General features: G+C 48.2%; 1 protein-coding gene across 1 annotated transcript in view; it reads left to right on the top strand.

Annotated features, from left to right (window-relative positions):
- The first annotated feature begins 13374 nt into the window (after positions 1-13374).
- Positions 13375-16204, top strand: part of BCAP31 (B cell receptor associated protein 31) — an 88710-nt gene continuing 85880 nt past the window's right edge. Inside the window, exon 1 of the mRNA XM_082264428.1 lies at positions 13375-13484. Within this exon, the coding sequence (XP_082120554.1) occupies positions 13393-13484 (92 nt within the window). The 5' untranslated portion in view covers positions 13375-13392. The remainder of the gene's footprint in view (positions 13485-16204) is intronic.

The following is a 16204-nucleotide window of genomic DNA, read 5'->3' as shown; positions in this document are numbered from 1 at the left end:
GTGTCAGTAGGGCAGAGGCTGGTGTCAGTAAAGCAGAGGCTGGTGTCAGTAGGACAGTGGATGTGTCAGCCAGTGGAGCAGTGGACGGTGTCAGTAGGGCAGAGGCTGGTGTCAGTAGAGCAGAGGCTGGAGTCAGCAGGACAGTGGATGGTGTCAGCCAATTGAGCAGTGGATGGTGTCAGCCAATTGAGCAGTGGATGGTGTCAGTAGGTCAGAGGCTTGTGTCAGTAGGGCAGAGGTTGGTGTCAGCAGGACAGTGGATGTGTCAGCCAGTGGAGCAGTGGACGGTGTCAGTAGGGCAGAGGCTGGTGTCAGTAGGGCAGTGGACGGTGTCAGTAGGGCAGAGGCTGGTGTCAGTAGAGCAGAGGCTGGTGTCAGTAGGACAGTGGATGGTGTCAGCCAGTTGAGCAGTGGACGGTGTCAGTAGGGCAGAGGCTGGTGTCAGTAGGACAGTGGATGGTGTCAGTAGGGCAGAGGCTGGTGGCAGTAGGACCGTGGATAGTGTCAGTAGGGCAGAGGCTGGTGTCAGTAGGGTAGAGGATGGTGTCAGTAGGGCAGAGGCTGGTGGCAGTAGGACCGTGGATGGTGTCAGTAGGGCAGAGGCTGGTGTCAGTAGGGCAGTGGATGGTGTCAGTAGGGCAGAGGCTGGTGTCAGTAGGGCAGAGGCTGGTGTCAGTAGGGTAGTGGATGGTGTCAGTAGGGCAGTGGACAGTGTCAATAGGGCAGAGGCTGGTGTCAGTCATTGGAGCAGTGGACGGTGTCAGTAGGGCAGAGGCTGGTGTCAGTAGGACAGTGGATGGTGTCAGCCAGTGGAGCAGTGGACGGTGTCAGTAGTGCAGAGGCTGGTGTCAGTCGGGCAGAGGCTGGTGTCAGTAGGGCAGAGGCTGGTGTCAGCAGGACAATGGATGGTGTTAGCCAATGGAGCAGTGGACGGTGTCAATAGGGCAGAGGCTGGTGTCAGTAGGACAGTGGATGTGTCAGCCAATGGAGCAGTGGATGGTGTCAGTAGGGCAGAGGCTGGTGTCAGTAGGGCAGAGGCTGGTGTCAGTGAGTGGAACAGTGGACGGTGTAAGTAGGGCAGAGGTTGGTGTCAGCAGGACAGTGGATGGTGTCAGCCAATGGAGCAGTGGACGGTGTCAGTAGGGCAGAGGCTGGTGTCAGTAGGGCAGAGGCTGGTGTCAGCAGGACAGTGGATGTGTCCGCCAGTGGAGCAGAGGACAGTGTCAGTAGGGCAGAGGCTGGTGTCAGTAGGGCAGTGGACGGTGTCAGTAGGGCAGAGGCTGGTGTCAGTAAAGCAGAGGCTGGTGTCAGTAGGACAGTGGATGTGTCAGCCAGTGGAGCAGTGGACGGTGTCAGTAGGGCAGAGGCTGGTGTCAGTAGAGCAGAGGCTGGAGTCAGCAGGACAGTGGATGGTGTCAGCCAATTGAGCAGTGGATGGTGTCAGCCAATTGAGCAGTGGATGGTGTCAGTAGGTCAGAGGCTGGTTTCAGTAGGGCAGAGGCTGGTGTCAGCAGGACAGTGGATGTGTCCGCCTGTGGAGCAGAGGACAGTGTCAGTAGGGCAGAGGCTGGTGTCAGTAGGGCAGTGGACGGTGTCAGTAGGGCAGAGGCTGGTGTCAGTAAAGCAGAGGCTGGTGTCAGTAGGACAGTGGATGTGTCAGCCAGTGGAGCAGTGGACGGTGTCAGTAGGGCAGAGGCTGGTGTCAGTAGAGCAGAGGCTGGAGTCAGCAGGACAGTGGATGGTGTCAGCCAATTGAGCAGTGGATGGTGTCAGCCAATTGAGCAGTGGATGGTGTCAGTAGGTCAGAGGCTTGTGTCAGTAGGGCAGAGGTTGGTGTCAGCAGGACAGTGGATGTGTCAGCCAGTGGAGCAGTGGACGGTGTCAGTAGGGCAGAGGCTGGTGTCAGTAGGGCAGTGGACGGTGTCAGTAGGGCAGAGGCTGGTGTCAGTAGAGCAGAGGCTGGTGTCAGTAGGACAGTGGATGGTGTCAGCCAGTTGAGCAGTGGACGGTGTCAGTAGGGCAGAGGCTGGTGTCAGTAGGACAGTGGATGGTGTCAGTAGGGCAGAGGCTGGTGGCAGTAGGACCGTGGATGGTGTCAGTAGGGCAGAGGCTGGTGTCAGTAGGGTAGAGGATGGTGTCAGTAGGACAGTGGATGGTGTCAGTAGGGTAGAGGATGGTGTCAGTAGGACAGTGGATGGTGTCAGTAGGGCAGAGGCTGGTGTCAGTAGAGCAGAGGCTGGTGTCAGTAGGACAGTGGATGGTGTCAGCCAGTTGAGCAGTGGACGGTGTCAGTAGGGCAGAGGCTGGTGTCAGTAGGACAGTGGATGGTGTCAGTAGGGCAGAGGCTGGTGGCAGTAGGACCGTGGATGGTGTCAGTAGGGCAGAGGCTGGTGTCAGTAGGGTAGAGGATGGTGTCAGTAGGGCAGAGGCTGGTGGCAGTAGGACCGTGGATGGTGTCAGTAGGGCAGAGGCTGGTGTCAGTAGGGCAGTGGATGGTGTCAGTAGGGCAGAGGCTGGTGTCAGTAGGGCAGAGGCTGGTGTCAGTAGGGTAGTGGATGGTGTCAGTAGGGCAGTGGACAGTGTCAATAGGGCAGAGGCTGGTGTCAGTCATTGGAGCAGTGGACGGTGTCAGTAGGGCAGAGGCTGGTGTCAGTAGGACAGTGGATGGTGTCAGCAAGTGGAGCAGTGGACGGTGTCAGTAGTGCAGAGGCTGGTGTCAGTCGGGCAGAGGCTGGTGTCAGTAGGGCAGAGGCTGGTGTCAGCAGGACAACGGATGGTGTTAGCCAATGGAGCAGTGGACGGTGTCAATAGGGCAGAGGCTGGTGTCAGTAGGACAGTGGATGTGTCAGCCAATGGAGCAGTGGATGGTGTCAGTAGGGCAGAGGCTGGTGTCAGTGAGTGGAACAGTGGACGGTGTAAGTAGGGCAGAGGTTGGTGTCAGCAGGACAGTGGATGGTGTCAGCCAATGGAGCAGTGGACGGTGTCAGTAGGGCAGAGGCTGGTGTCAGTAGGGCAGAGGCTGGTGTCAGCAGGACAGTGGATGTGTCCGCCAGTGGAGCAGAGGACAGTGTCAGTAGGGCAGAGGCTGGTGTCAGTAGGGCAGTGGACGGTGTCAGTAGGGCAGAGGCTGGTGTCAGTAAAGCAGAGGCTGGTGTCAGTAGGACAGTGGATGTGTCAGCCAGTGGAGCAGTGGACGGTGTCAGTAGGGCAGAGGCTGGTGTCAGTAGAGCAGAGGCTGGAGTCAGCAGGACAGTGGATGGTGTCAGCCAATTGAGCAGTGGATGGTGTCAGCCAATTGAGCAGTGGATGGTGTCAGTAGGTCAGAGGCTTGTGTCAGTAGGGCAGAGGTTGGTGTCAGCAGGACAGTGGATGTGTCAGCCAGTGGAGCAGTGGACGGTGTCAGTAGGGCAGAGGCTGGTGTCAGTAGGGCAGTGGACGGTGTCAGTAGGGCAGAGGCTGGTGTCAGTAGAGCAGAGGCTGGTGTCAGTAGGACAGTGGATGGTGTCAGTAGGGCAGAGGCTGGTGTCAGTAGGGTAGAGGATGGTGTCAGTAGGACAGTGGATGGTGTCAGTAGGGTAGAGGATGGTGTCAGTAGGACAGTGGATGGTGTCAGTAGGGCAGAGGCTGGTGTCAGTAGGACAGTGGATGGTGTCAGTAAGGCAGAGGCTGGTGTCAGTAGGACAGTGGACGGTGTCAGTAGGGCAGAGGCTGGGGTCAGTAGAACAGTGGATGGTGTCAGTAGGGCAGAGGCTGGTGTCAGTAGGACAGTGGATGGTGTCAGTAGGGCAGAGGCTGGGGTCAGTAGAACAGTGGATGGTGTCAATAGGGTAGAGGCTGGTGTCAGTAGGACAGTGGATGGTGTCAGTAGGGTAGAGGATGGTGTCAGTAGGACAGTGGACGGTGTCAGTAGGGCAGAGGCTGGTGTCAGTAGGACAGTGGATGGTGTCAGTAGGGCAGAGGCTGGTGTCAGTAGGACAGTGGATGGTGTCAGTAGGGCAGAGGCTGGTGTCAGTAGGACAGTGGATGGTGTCAGTAGGGCAGAGGCTGGGGTCAGTAGGACAGTGGATGGTGTCAATAGGGTAGAGGCTGGTGTCAGTATGACAGTGGATGGTGTCAGTAGGGTAGAGGATGGTGTCAGTAGGACAGTGGACGGTGTCAGTAGAGCAGAGGCTGGTGTCAGTAGGACAGTAGATTGTGTCAATAGGGCAGAGGCTGGTGTCAGTAGGACAGTGGATGGTGTCAGTAGGGTAGAGGAGGGTGTCAGTAGGACAGTGGATGGTGTCAGTAGGGTAGAGGATGGTGTCAGTAGGACAGTGGATGGTGTCAGTAGGGTAGAGGATGGTGTCAGTAGGGTAGAGGATGGTGTCAGTAGGACAGTGGATGATGTCAGTAGGGTAGAGGATGGTGTCAGAAGGACAGTGGATGGTGTCAGTAGGGTAGAGGAGGGTGTCAGTAGGACAGTGGATGGTGTCAATAGTGAAAATACAAAGCAAAGAAAAGGGCGCACCAGCCTAGCGCATTATCCTCAGCAAGTTTATTTGGATAAAATTTAAAATCAGCTACTCACAAACAATCGTGAAATTCAGGCACATCAATTCCATACACTTGCCTCCTGCCAGAGGATCAACGTCTTTACTGGAAGCAGAGGGCTGACGCGTTTCGAGGCCGTGCCTCTTCCTCAGAGCCTGGAGGCCATGGTCAAGTCCGTAGTTTAAATATGATATGAAAGGCCAGGCCTCCACATGGCCCTTGGGAATGTGGGAGGAGATATCGCCCAAATGGGCGTGACTACACAGCTAATTGCCCAAAACTATTGCAGATCACAATTATAATTACATTTCGATTGGCTAGCCCCAAGCGACCATTTATTCCACTGGTGAGCTGTCCAATCAATCAAAACTTCCCAATCCATCGTGGACTCTACTTCACATATCATACATGCCAAATGTTATATTTAAGCTGGTGTGGTAAAACTAACCTGTGCATGTCTTGGTCCAAACCAAATAGAGCATCACATCCTCCAAGCAGTGACACAGGGACAATCCAGCGCCTAGTGGAAATCGAGCCATTGCTTATGCACATCCATGTGTGCATAAGCAATGGCTCGATTTCCACTAGGAAAATTGTGAGTTTCTCACCAAAAATGACATTTTTGTTGCAGGGGATGCCAAAAATCTGACTTGTGTCTTAGTGCAGATTTTTCGGATAATCAGTGAGCCAATCACACAAACAAGAAATGACATATTTGGGGGAGGGGGCGCTCTGTATAACATCTGTGTGCAGAACGCCTCCAGGTAGCCATATTGCATTTCACAGAAAATTACAGTGGCTGCAGATGGAAAAGGAAAGGTCATTTGTAATAACATTTAAATACAATATGACTTGTGAAGCAATTATATACACTATATTCTTATTTTTGTTTTATTTGTTATTTTTTTCCTATGAAAGTGGAGTTACCCTTTAACGTGGCATCTCAAGCAGAATCACAAATATGGAAACCTCTATGCACAAGTAAGTAACAGTATCATTTTATTTAATCCTTTGTTACTGGTACTTGTCATATATCAGAGCTCCATCTGGTGGTTGAATGGAATTTTTAGCTACGGGCATCTAAAGGTGAAGAAAAACATTCTCAGCGGTCAAATGAAGACTAAACAGCCTGTGGGTTACAAATGAGCTGAGCAAACAACCAAGCTGAAATTTGCTTGGTCAAAAATCCAACGATTTTCCTGGAGTAAGGGCTCCTTTACATATGAGATTGGACGGGGGTGGTAAAAACATGCGTTTGAGCTGCAATTTTACCGCCCCCAACCAACAGCTTTTACTTGTGTACACAGGTGTAAATGAGCCCTTTTTCTTGTATTTCCTTGTCACTTCCAAGCAGAATGAGCTTTTCCCATGATGGCTCACCCTGAGATTTGCTTTTATGGTGGCTCCTTTCCTTTTCAGGGTCCCATGGAGCCACCCACTCACATGCTCTCCCAGATTCGGACTACAGGGCGGCGCGTGCATGCTGCCTGCGCTGGCGCACATCCAATCAGTCAACCCTGGGATTTGCTTTTATGGTTGCTCCTTTCCTTTTCAGGGTCCCATGGAGCCACCCACTCACATGCTCTCCCAGGATCGGACTACAGGGCGGCACGTGCACGCTGCCTGCGCTGGCGCACATCCAGGCAGCCAATCCTGAGATTTTCTTTTATGGTGGCTCCTTTCCTTTTCAGAGTCCCATGGAGCCACCCACTCACATGCTCTCCCAGAATCGGACTACAGGGCGGCACGTGCACGCTGCCTGCGCTGGCACACATCCAGGCAGCCAACCCTGAGATTTGCTTTTCTGGTGGCTCCTTTCCTTTTCAGGGTCCCATGGAGACACCCACTCACATGCTCTCCCAGGATCGGACTACAGGGCGGCGCGTGCACGCTGCCTGCACCGGCGCACGTCCAGGCAGCCAAAGAGGACAAAAAGCACAAAAGCCCCGCCTCTGGCCCCTCCTTCAATTGGAGTGACAGCTTCAAATGTTATCGGAGGGGGAACATATGCGCATGATGGGACACGTAGTCCAGAGGAAATCCAATATGGCAGCTTTAGGTGTTTGCCTTGCCTGATAGGGAATTTGGAGAAACAGTGCACCAAAGTTAGAAGGATGCGGGGACAAGACAAGAGTCTGCAGGAGCTAGAGCATTGCACCCGCCATCCATGGCAGCAGCAATGCTTTGCAGGCTTCCAATGCAAAAAAAAAAATGATAATAATAATAAATTCAACAGTGATCTTATTATTTCTTTTTAGAAAAAAGTTGGAATTGTCCTTTAACCCTTTCGCTCCTTCCCAGAACCCCATGTGTGCTCCCATCAGTGGTCCCCGGATGGTCATGGTAGGTGACTTCTGGAAAAGGAGAGGGAGATCAGAGAACAGCCATTTGTTGATCTCCCCTTCCTAATAACCCAGAAGTGGAGTGTAAAACGTAATTTCCGGGTCTGGCTGTCACTTTCTTTGGCTGCTTTGGCCAATGAAGAAGCTAACGGAGTGCAATCTGCACTTCATCAGCTTCAATGGAGGGCAAGGGAAACATTAGGGGCCTAAAAGCCCCCCTGCTGTCTCAGTAAAGAGAACCTTTTACAACAAAATAGTATGATGTAGGGGAATTTTTGTCCCCTACGTGATATAAAATAAAGTTAAAAAAAAATCCCCATATACATGCACATATGAACGTAAAAACACATGTTGGGGGTGCCTACATTGATGGTGCTACACATGTTACAAATCTCCGCACACGCTGGAGAGAGAGCAGTAATTTTAGGCCCATTATTTATATTTAACTTTAACTCTAGAAATGTCAGTTAGGGGTCCGATCTGTCCACCGCAATGTCGCAGTCCCGCTAAAAATCGCAGATCGCCGCCATTACTGGTAATAAAAAATAAATAAATAAATAAAAATGACAAAATATGTTTAACTCTAACCTGATGACCTGTAGGGGCTTTCAAAGGGTTGCCTATAGAAAATATAGGGTTCAGACGTTTGTCGCCATTTCACGGGCACATGCAACTATAAAGCAATTTTTTATATTCTACCCAAAAAAATTAGTAATGCGGTATATTGCGTTTATGTGCCCTAAAATTCACATAAATACGCAAATATCGCATGACATTAAGGGCCAGTTCACACCACATGCGATCCAGTGCGTTTTTTTCTGCATCCAAAACACATGAATAGTAGGTTATATGGTTTTTAATGGCATAGTTCACATCAGTTCCAGTTCCAGAAAAAAAAGTGAAACATGCTGCATTTTTTCTGCACTGAACTGTACTGGAACGCACTTAAACCCACTGCACTGGAACACACAAGTCCTTATTTATGGTGAAGAAAAAAGAGGGGGAAAAAATGCACTGGAACGCATCAAAAACGCACCGGAACACTTTAACCACTTGCCAACCGCCCCCTGCAGATATACTGCGGCAGGCTGGTTTGGTTGCGCGAACTGCAGTACTTGTATGGCGGTTCGCGGAAGCGCTCCTGGGGACGCGTGCCCCCATTAGGCAGTGGGGATGCCAATCCACGGGGCTGGTGGCCGCGATGGTCGCCGGCACCCGCGATCGCTCCCCTTTGAGAGAAGGACGGTCAGCTGTTGTACACACAATAAAAATATTGTTTTTTGTTCAGAATTGTCGCTCTTTTTTTGTTTATAGCGCAAAAAATAAAAAATCACACAGGTGATCAGATACCACCAAAATAAAGTTCTATTTGTGGGAAAAAAAGGACATCAATTTTATTTTGGTACAGCGTCGCATGACCGCGCAATTGTCTGTTAAATTAACGCAGTGCAGAATCGCAAAAAAAAAGCCTGGTCATTAAGGGGGCAAATCCTTCCGGTTCAGAAGTGGTTAAAAACGCACCGATATTAAAGCATACAAAAAAGCATCCGGAGTGCGTTTCTTTGGTGTGAACTGGCCATAAAAAATTCTGACTACCACTATTTTATTCTCTAGGGCTTCCCAAACTTTTTTGGGCCGAGACCCACTCCTGGATACAGTTATTTTTCAGGACCCACTTGCTTGTAATTGAATATTGTAAAGCGCTACAGAATTTGTTGGCATAATGATTTTTTTCAACGTGAGCAGAAAAAAAACGCAAAAAGCGGCTCTGGCAGCGAGAGGGTTAAAGCTTCACCTATAGAATTTATAGGGTGCCGAAGTTCGTCTCCATTTTAAAGCTGGACATGTTGGGTATCTATTTGCTCGGCGCAACCTCATCTTTTATCTTTTACCAAAAGATTGGGTAATATATTGCATCAATGTGCCCCAAAATGTACTTTAGTGTATTGTTTATTGAAATTTAGCGTTTTCCAAATTGTTATACTAATATTGTGTGGCATAGAAAATGCAAACTAGCACTATTTTATTCTGGAGGGTGTGTGATTGGGTAGTAGACTTGGCTCTGGCAGTGAAAGGGTTAAATAGAAGATCTGAGTCAGTATATGTTAGTTAGAAGGGCAGAGTCTGCACCAGATGGTGTAAAACCTGGGCAATGTAGATTGTGTCACACGGCTATTAAATGTCACCCCAGTGTACAGGCAGACTGTCACTGTCACATCCCCACTGATTGATCAGCTTTGTGACCACGTGGGCTTAGTACACTCAGCGCTGTCCGCGGAGCAATAAAGTTTCTTCAATCTGCGTTGCACGCCTCGGTGTGGCAGGGGCCAGCAGACCGGAAGCCGGAAGTGGAAAGGTGTGAGTAATCAGAGTCCAGTGTGCAGTGACAGATCTGGTGAATTGGCGGAAGGTAATTATGATGGGCTCTCTGTGGCTTCCACGTTGTTTGTCGCTTTGTCTTTGTGCTCGCCTTATACAGCAGGTTTAGGGTCTCTGTGTCTTAGGACTACAAGTCCCAGCATGCCTTGACAGCCTGGACTATGGGTAGAGTTGTGTTTCCATAACTACTGGTGACTTAAAATAAACCCAAGAACTGAAATGTAAAACATTTCAGCTGACCAGTCCTTAAATGTGGTGGCTGGCATAGTTTTCTTTTTTCCTGTTGATCCTGCCAGAAACATAGTGCCCTTGTCACTTCCTGTGAGCTGAGGTTGGGGGGCTTTTCTAGGGTTGTTATAGACCCCCGGGCACCTCCAGTACAGTAATAATGTGGTATGTGCAGTTCGCTATGGCGAGCAGTGGGTGTGGCCGAATTGTGCCAACAGTGGGAGGGGTTTAAAAGGTCAGGATTAAATAAAGCCTGATCCTCCTTGTACCCATTAACCAGTTCTGGGCCGGAAGGATTTCCCCCTTAATGACCAGCCTCTTCTTTTTTTTTTTTTGCGATTCGGCACTGCGTTAATTTAACTGAAAATTGCGCGGTCGTGCGACGCTATACTGAAATAAAATTGATGTCCCTTTTTTTCCCCACAAATGGAGCTTTCTTTTGGTGGTATTTGATCACCTCTGCGACTTATTTTTTGCGCTATAAACAAAAAAGAGTGGCAATTCTGAAAATAAATAAATAAAATTATTTATATATATCTATATCATTACGTTCTGCTATATAACATTCCCAGAAAAAAATGAAAAAAATCATCCTTTTAGGCCAATTTGTATTCTGCTACTTATTTTTGGTATAAAAATCGGAATAAGCGTATTTTGATTTGTTTGCTAAAAAGTTATCGCGTCTACAAACTACGGGAAAGATTTGTCATTTTAATTTTTTTTTACTAGTAATGGTGATGATCTGCGGCGGGACTGCGACATTGCACGGACAGATCAGACCCCTAACTGACATTTTTGACACTTTTGGGGGGGACCAATGACATTACAGTAATCAGTGCTATAAATATGCACTGTTACTGTAATTATGACACTGGCAGGGAAGGGGTTACCACCAGGGGCGATGAAAGGGTTAAGTGAGCCTAGGGGAGTGTTTTTAACTGTATGGGGGATGGGCTTGTGAAATGACCATAGAGACCTGTAATCCTATATAGAAGGATCACAGGCGCTCTGTGATCATTTCAGAGAGAACGGTCAGCTGTGTTTACAACAGCTGCCCGTCCTTCTCTCTCAGCGGGGAGCGATTGCGGGTGCCCAGGGGCAATCGCCGGTCTTGTGGATCGGCATCCCCGCTGTCTAGTGGGGGCGGGAGCACGCCGCCAGTGGCACATGCTCGCCCCCCCCCCTGGCACCACGCACGTGACCGACGTAGAGCTACGTCGTTTGGCGCAGCCGAGCCAGCCTGCCGCAGTAAAACTGGTGGTTAAATAGGCCTTGATTGTTACAAGCAAGGAGGAGTCTGACAGACAGGTATAAACCTCAGCACAATGGTTTTGTAGAACATGACATTTGGCTATTTCATATGGGGTTTTCAGCTGACCGTAAAAAAAAAAAGAACTTTATTAAAGTAGAGTGCAGAGGTCAGGAGTACATAACTGTACTGTTGTGCAGTCCATGCCAAGTTTAGGAGTACATAACGCATAGAGTGCTGGGGTCAGAAGTATGTAATGCACTATGTGTGGGGGTCAGGACTACAAAACAAGAGTACAGGAGTTAGTTGTGTAACACATGGAAGGGTCAGGAGAATGCAAAATCCACCCAGAAGTAATTTCCCTCCTCATCAGTAATCTCCCTCCCCGGGAGTACTGGGGTCAGGAGAACATAAAGTGCAAAGGTTAGGTGTACGGAATGCACACAGTGAAATGGTCCGGAGTATATAAACCAAGTGCAAGATTCAGGGGTTAGTTCCCGGATTTATGAGTGCATAACAGAGTGCCGGAATCATGGAGTGCTGAGATCAGGGGTTTGTAATGTACTGAGCGCAGAGGTCAGGAGTACACAACTGTACTGTTGTGCAGTCCATGCTGAGTTTAGGAGTACATAACGCATAGAGTGCTGGGGTCAGAAGTATGAAATGCACTATGTGTGTGGGTTAGGAGTACAAAACCGGAGTTAGTTGTGTAGCACAAGAAGGGGTCAGGAGAGTGCAAAATTCCATTCACAAGTATTTTCCTTTCTCATTAATAATCCCCCTCCCATCAAACAAATACAGCAATAAACTGAATGCTTACCCACCTTTGGCACCCGCGGCATCATTCACTCACTCTGCAGAATTTGACAGACTGCACTGCCCGTCAAACTTGCCCATTGAGATCAGTAAGGCCTCTTTCACACGGGGCGCACTGCCCGACGGAGTCCGTTCTGCTCAGCGGGGATCCATCGATCCCCGCTGAGTAGACGGGTGACCGCTTCCTCTCCGCTCTGTGCAGAGACGGAGCTGTCGGATCCCTGCTCTCCTCTATGGGAGATTGGATAATATGGACCGCCTGTCTGTTCTCATCTGATCCCATCCTCCAGACTGATGGAAAATAGGGTTTCCATCCCTCCTGATTTCAGGGACAGGATCGGATCGGATGGCAGCGGGTGTCAGTGGACATGTCTCTGCTGGCATCCGCTGCCCCATAGGGATGTATGAAGGATCCGATCAGATCCGCCTAAAAAAACTGACAGGCTGATCGGATCGGATTGCCTGTGTGAAAGGGGCCTTAGGAGGCGGCTCCTATTGCTGACAATTGGGTGTAGTTTCAGTCCTGTGAATCTCGGCTGCTGCAACAACTGCATGCTGATTAGTAATCTCCTGACTTACCGCCCACCCATGTGTCATGTGGATAGAGTTACAATACCAAACTCCTTATTAATCCTGGTTTCCAAAAAAAGAACAGCACACCTTAAAGTATATCTAAAGCCAAAAGTTTTTTTTGGATACGGCAGGGAATGGGTAAAACTCCTGTAAGTCTTTTCTGCCTTCTTTGCGAACATTTTTGCTTTAATGTAATTGCATTGGAGACTGCATACATTTCTATTATCAGTTGTAAGATAAATGTCAGATCTTCAGATAAATGTTCTTTGCTGGGAGCAGGCGGGATTTTCATTGTAGAAGAGATGTGCAATGTCTCTTCTGCAATGAAATGCACCTACCTGTCTGCTCCGTGCTCCTCGGCATGTAAACTGAGCTGCACATGCAGGTTCTCTTTAATGAGATATTAGGGGGTTGATTTACTAAAACTAAAGGGTGCAGCTCTGCATAGAAACCAATCGGCTTCCACGTTTTTTTTTTTTTTTTTGTCTGTCAAAGCTTAATTGAACAAGCTGAAGTTAGAAGCTGATTGGCTACCATGCAGAGCTGCACCAGATTTTGCACTTTTGAGTTTTAATAAATCAGCCCCTAGGGGTCTAATAGACCCTGATGTCTCACCTGCCCTCCATTGAAGCTAACAAGATTAGGAAAAACCAACATTGTAGGATGACGCACAGCAGGGATCTCATTTGCAAGACAAATCGATCTGGCTATGTATGTCCCTTCTCCTCTGCTCCGGTTAGTCTCTTTGCATGTCAGTGCTGTAGAACAGAGGTGTCAAACTCCATTTCATCGTGGGCCGCATCAGCATTATGGTGGCCCTCAAAGGGCCGGTTGTATCTGTAAGATTAGATGTCCAGAGCACCCCTTATATCAGATGTAAAGAGGCCCCTCACTATCAGAAGTCAAGAGTCCCCCACCCGCCCTTACATTACAGCAGTGCACCCCCTTACCTTGTGCTGCTGCTGCTGGGAAGGATTCTGGGAAGCAGAAATCTCAAGATCTGGAGGAAGACCAGAGGAGGGCTGGAGTCAGCTGCATGGTGAGACCAATGGAAGAGGAGATGCTGCAGGATCTGTAGGAAGAGTTCTGTCCTCTAGACTGCTGAGATGAGGGGGGTGCCACAGCTACAGGAGAGGTGTAAGGGCTACAGGCCTTGTGTTTGACAGGGGCTGTAGAATAACAATGACCATTGTGGATGTTGTATTTGTCAGCTCAGTAGCTGCTGCCCATCTGTTTCACCTTTGATTGTCTGTTGCAGGTTCTAATCGGAGTAAAATGAGTCTTCAGTGGACGGCTGTAGCGACCTTCCTCTATGCAGAGGTGTTCCTGGTCCTTCTCCTCTGCATTCCCTTCATATCCCCTACAAGGTACACCATTCCTGTACATTTCCACATTCACCGTGGGGGTAATTGATCAAAATAGGAGCAGACAGAATCTGGAGCAGCTGTGCATGATGACCAATCAGCTTCTATCTTCAGCTTGTTTGTCAAGCTTTGAAAATGAAAGCTAGCAACTGATTGGTTGTCATGCACAGCTGCATCAGTTTTAATACATTTCCCTTGGAGTGCTTTCCAGGAGGTGTTTACTGAGGGACTATTGAATAGAAATCCGCTCAGGTGTCCTCCCATCTCTTCTTCAGCCGAACACCAAACAAGCCCCTTTTTTTAACTCCGATGAGCTGAGCTATTCCCATTCAACAGTACACCTAAACAAAGAGGCATGCTACTGTTCTTTAACCACTTAACCTCCAGAAGATTTACCTCCCTTCATGGCCAGGCCATTTTTTGTGATATGGCACTGCGTTACTTTAAAGCGGAAGTATCGTTGCTTTTTACCTTTTACCTACAGGTAAGCCTATAATAACAATATTGAAAAGAAAGGGGTGCGCTGATTAGGTGAAAGGCTGCAACCAGATAATAGGACGTGTATATGTTTAAAAGTGATGGTGCGCTTTTCTTAAATGTGAAAAATCATATATTGAACAATATATAACAAAAATGGGAGAAAAACCCAATCAAAATCACAGTGATAGGTGAGTAGGTGTAAAATGAACAAACAAAATAGTCAAATAACACTCGATGTGACTATACAAATAACATTAAAATAAAAGTCCATTGAATAATGTGATCCAAAATGTGAAAAAATGGTGAAGAAAGTCCAATTAAAAATCAAGGTGATGATGTAGTGTTCCCTCCACCGGGTGAAATGCCTCCTTACCTGGCGGAAAGAAGGTAAGTGCCTGATAATGATATTCTAATACGGAAACTAGTGTTCTATTTCCACCTGCACACGTGCAAGGTCACCCAGGTGATAAATAAATGCAAGCCTCTTACCAGATGTAAGAGACAATCAAGCCTCTAAATATCCTGATCATGAGGATGCTTCTTTAACACCATGGATGGATGAAATCATTCACACTTTCTTCCCTCTGTATAAACCAACGTGTGTCTCCTATCCTTTTGGGGTGATGGACTCCCCGCGATGTTCCAAAGTACATAAAAGAATGGATGGGACTAATAGTGCATTACCTTTTATATGCAATTTATTGATATACAGATTTGCACTTACAGTTAGGTTGAAAGTTCGGGCAGAAAATCATATATTGACAGGCTGAGGATCTCTAGGTGCATCGGGTCCGGCTGCAGCACGGACCGCCGATGACGCAATGACGGCACGCAATGACGGCGTGCCGTCATTGCGTCATCGGCGGTCCGTGCTGCAGCCGGACCCGATGCACCTAGAGATCCTCAGCCTGTCAATATATGATTTTCTGCCCGAACTTTCAACCTAACTGTAAGTGCAAATCTGTATATCAATAAATTGCATATAAAAGGTAATGCACTATTAGTCCCATCCATTCTTTTATGTACTTTGGAACATCGCGGGGAGTCCATCACCCCAAAAGGATAGGAGACACACGTTGGTTTATACAGAGGGAAGAAAGTGTGAATGATTTCATCCATCCATGGTGTTAAAGAAGCATCCTCATGATCAGGATATTTAGAGGCTTGATTGTCTCTTACATCTGGTAAGAGGCTTGCATTTATTTATCACCTGGGTGACCTTGCACGTGTGCAGGTGGAAATAGAACACTAGTTTCCGTATTAGAATATCATTATCAGGCACTTACCTTCTTTCCGCCAGGTAAGGAGGCATTTCACCCGGTGGAGGGAACACTACATCATCACCTTGATTTTTAATTGGACTTTCTTCACCATTTTTTCACATTTTGGATCACATTATTCAATGGACTTTTATTTTAATGTTATTTGTATAGTCACATCGAGTGTTATTTGACTATTTTGTTTGTTCATTTTACACCTACTCACCTATCACTGTGATTTTGATTGGGTTTTTCTCCCATTTTTGTTATATATTGTTCAATATATGATTTTTCACATTTAAGAAAAGCGCACCATCACTTTTAAACAAGCCTATAATAAGGCTTACCTGTAGGTAAAATGAATATCTGCTAAACCGTCATGGTTTAGGAGATATTCGCCCTGCATGCAGCCACTGAAACCAGCGGCGCATGCGCTCTGAAGGTCCAGCAGCTCTAGCCACTCACAGTGCCGGAGCCCCCAAACCAGGAAGAGACGCCGAGGGAACATGACAGCTCCCTCAGTGTTGTCCGGGTGACCGTGTCGGGGCTAAAGCCCCGTACACACGTACCGATTGTCGGCCGAACGATCGGCCGTCTTTTGTCCGGTGCTGTCGTGTTGTTTGAAAAGTGCTCAAGACTGCACACAAATTTTGTCGGCCAACAACCAACTTCAGAAGTGATGTCATGTGATGGTTAACTTTCCGTGTGTTTTTTCTTCTCTGAGCATGCCCAGTTTTGCTCATCTGGCTTTTGTCGGCCGAAATCTGTACTGACTGACGAACAATCGGCCGTTCTGGTGTTGGCCTACAAAAATTTTATAGCATGCACACCAGATTTTGTTCGGCCGAAAAGTCGCAGTTGGTTGTCGGAAGCATCATACTAACAAGCCGACAATCGGCCGATCGGACGTTGGCCGAATATTTACGGCCGACAATCGGTACGTGTGTACGGGCCTTTAGTTTTAAGGTAAGTATTTCATAATGA

Source organism: Pelophylax lessonae, assembly GCF_965119305.1.
Source record: "Pelophylax lessonae genome assembly, chromosome: 7".
Taxonomy (NCBI): domain Eukaryota; kingdom Metazoa; phylum Chordata; class Amphibia; order Anura; family Ranidae; genus Pelophylax; species Pelophylax lessonae.
This window is presented reverse-complemented; position numbering and strand designations above follow the sequence as displayed.